General features: G+C 40.9%; 1 protein-coding gene across 1 annotated transcript in view; it reads left to right on the top strand.

Moving 5' to 3' along the window:
- LOC115028532 (kelch-like protein 23) overlaps positions 1 to 2,469 on the top strand; it is an 11,677-nt gene extending 9,208 nt beyond the window's left edge. The window contains 3 exon segments of the mRNA XM_029462370.1: positions 184 to 320; positions 845 to 997; positions 1,223 to 2,469. Coding sequence (XP_029318230.1) covers positions 184 to 320; positions 845 to 997; positions 1,223 to 1,536 — 604 coding nt within the window. The 3' untranslated portion in view covers positions 1,537 to 2,469.
- Positions 2,470 to 2,690: the final 221 nt, after the last annotated feature.

Below are 2,690 nucleotides of genomic sequence, written 5' to 3' on the forward strand. Positions count from 1 at the left end.
TGAAGCTGTCATATACAGCTAATGAAGATAAAAAAGATTGAAAAAACAGTAGCATAAAATGGAAGTACTCAAGTAAGTACAAATATCTCAACTGTACAGTCTTTGAGTATTTCTATTTCGGCAATATTGTTTGAAATGTATAAAATATCTAATACTAATAATCATAAAGCCTTTATCCTGCAGGTACTACCACTGTTCTGTTTCCTGTAGTGGCTGTGTGTATGTTATGGGAGGCTACAGAGGAGGTTCAGCGATGCCACAGACTGAAGCGTTTGATCCACTGAAGAGGAGGTGGATGGCTGTAGCTGATATGGTGCAAGGTGTGTTTTTACAGTTATATCACACATTTAACATCTCTATGAAGTTGTACTAGTAGTGGAGTTAAAACACTGCAGACCACTGATTGGTCAGAGAGAATCGCCACTAGCACGACATATGCCACCGTGAATAGCGACAGTAATTATTTTATTTGTGAGACCCACAATTAAAAAAATGGCAGCCCACAAAACTACTACTACTACTACTGTACAACTGATGTTGCCAATGAAAGGATTCACAACAGTTTCACACGCCATCGATACGGTGATCAGCTGAAAGTCCTCCCTACACTGAGAGGGTACTATCTGCACTGCAAAATAAAACAGAGAAAAGTACCTGGTCCCAAAAGAAAAGAGTCAAGTCATGCAGTGAAAACACAGCATTAAAGGAGCAGACAGACTGGTTTCAATCTTCTCATCTAACTAAGAATCTAAGAAAGTGAGTAAGTCTGTCGCTCTATTTGTCAAATTATTCTTATAAATGGACCAGAATAATATTGATGAAATGAGCCTGTCTGTTTTCTCAGGAGTAGGGAACGCCTCCGCGACTGTGTTTGGAAGCAACATCTATGTAGCAGGTGGTAATTATGGCTTCAAAGGCAGCTGCACCTACAACAAGATCCAGAGTTACAAGGTGAACGTCGACCAGTGGAGTATCCTAACCACTTGCCCCCATCCAGGTAGTTCTGATATCAAATCCAATTATAACTTATCTGGAATAAAAAATATACTGCTTCACAAGCAGTAAAGAAATCACAACTGCTCTAGATTTTGCATGCAGAAAGACAGAGATCCAAAATGTATTAACAAGTTATCAAAAACGCCTTTATAACTAAATGAATCTACATTTACATAAACATGCTTGTATTGAAACCCAGTTATTGTCATGTCCTTGCTCCCTGCAGAGTACGGGATGTGCCTGGTGTCTTTGAACAGCAGCCTGTACCTGGTAGGGGGTCAGACCACCCTCGCTGAACGCTTCGACCCACACACAGAAGAATGGATCCCGCTTGGCAGCATGAAGGAGAGGAGGATAGAGTGCAGGGCGGTGGCCATGCTGGGCTATGTGTACGTCACTGGGGGCTATTCGTGCTCTAAAAGGACCTACCTGCAGAGCGTGGAGAAATATGACCCTCACACAGATACATGGGACATAGTCGGAGATCTGAAAGAAGCAGCACGTTTGCATGGCTGTATCTGTGTTTATAATGGCATGTAGTGTAGAAGAAAGCTTCTCTTGGATTGGAGTGCCAATAGGGTGAACTGGTTTAATAGCTCCCAGTTAGGCAGCGATGTACCAACTGGTTTGAATTTGATTATGTTTCTCCAAACCAGCAGAATATACTGGAACTCTGGGGTTAAGGAAAGAAAGAAAAGAAAGTTGACATTTGGGCAATACTCACATTTAATCTTCTTTTTTTTGCAGAGTCTTAATATAAAACCTACCATCTAGCACCTTTAAAGTTTACAAATTAACACAGGAAGTCACTGCCGCCAAGAAAAGGTCTGGCATAAGACCCCTGTTAAACCGCAACACCTCGGTTTTTGTACAGACTTACCAAAAGAGTTATGACATGGTAATTAGTGAGATTTAAAGGTGCTGCTTAGCAGCTTTTCTTACATTTGGAAACAGGCTAGTTGTCTTTATGCTAAGCTAACCGGCTTGTGGCTGTAGTTTCATATTTTGTGTATAGTTTCTTAGAATACTTTTCATCTTCTCTTCTAACTCTGAATAAGCATATTACTTTTCGTCACCCCATGCCCTCTCACTGTCACCAAACGCAACAACTGTACATTGTGAATTAGCAAAACCGCTGTATGGCTACTTTTCCTGGAACTCAAATTGCCACCTCATGAGTATTTAAAAAAATTATGTTTTTAACCTTTTTCGACTCATTTTGCCACATTTTGGATACAGTCGAAGAATGTGACAGGAACTGATGGCTGGTTTTCTTATCAAAGCAGGAAATGTGCAGGTGTAAGTAATAACATTAACGAAGGTTCAGTTCTAGCAGTGTTCCGGTGAGCCATGACCTCTGGGCTTCAGTCCATTGTTATGTAGACAGACAGACAGACAGAACTTTTTTCGGCTTTGCTCAATGAAGTTAAACTCAAACTTGAAACTCTTCCAATAAAGCCAATCTGCCTGCCAGGGTCTGGTTTCAGGGTGTCCTTAAACAAGTTTAACTAGTAAATCTTAATCAATTTAGAGCTTTATCTATTCTGAAAAGGAGGCACTGTGTGTGTGTGTGTGTGTGTGTGTGTGTGTGTGTGTGTGTGTGTGTGTGTGTGTGTGTGTGTGTGTGTGTGTGTGTGTGTGTGTGTGTGCGTGCGTGTGTGTATCTTTGAGAGTTAACAAAGTAAAAGAAAGAG

The sequence above is a fragment of the Cottoperca gobio genome, chromosome 3 (genome assembly GCF_900634415.1).
Source record: "Cottoperca gobio chromosome 3, fCotGob3.1, whole genome shotgun sequence".
Lineage (NCBI taxonomy): Eukaryota > Metazoa > Chordata > Actinopteri > Perciformes > Bovichtidae > Cottoperca > Cottoperca gobio.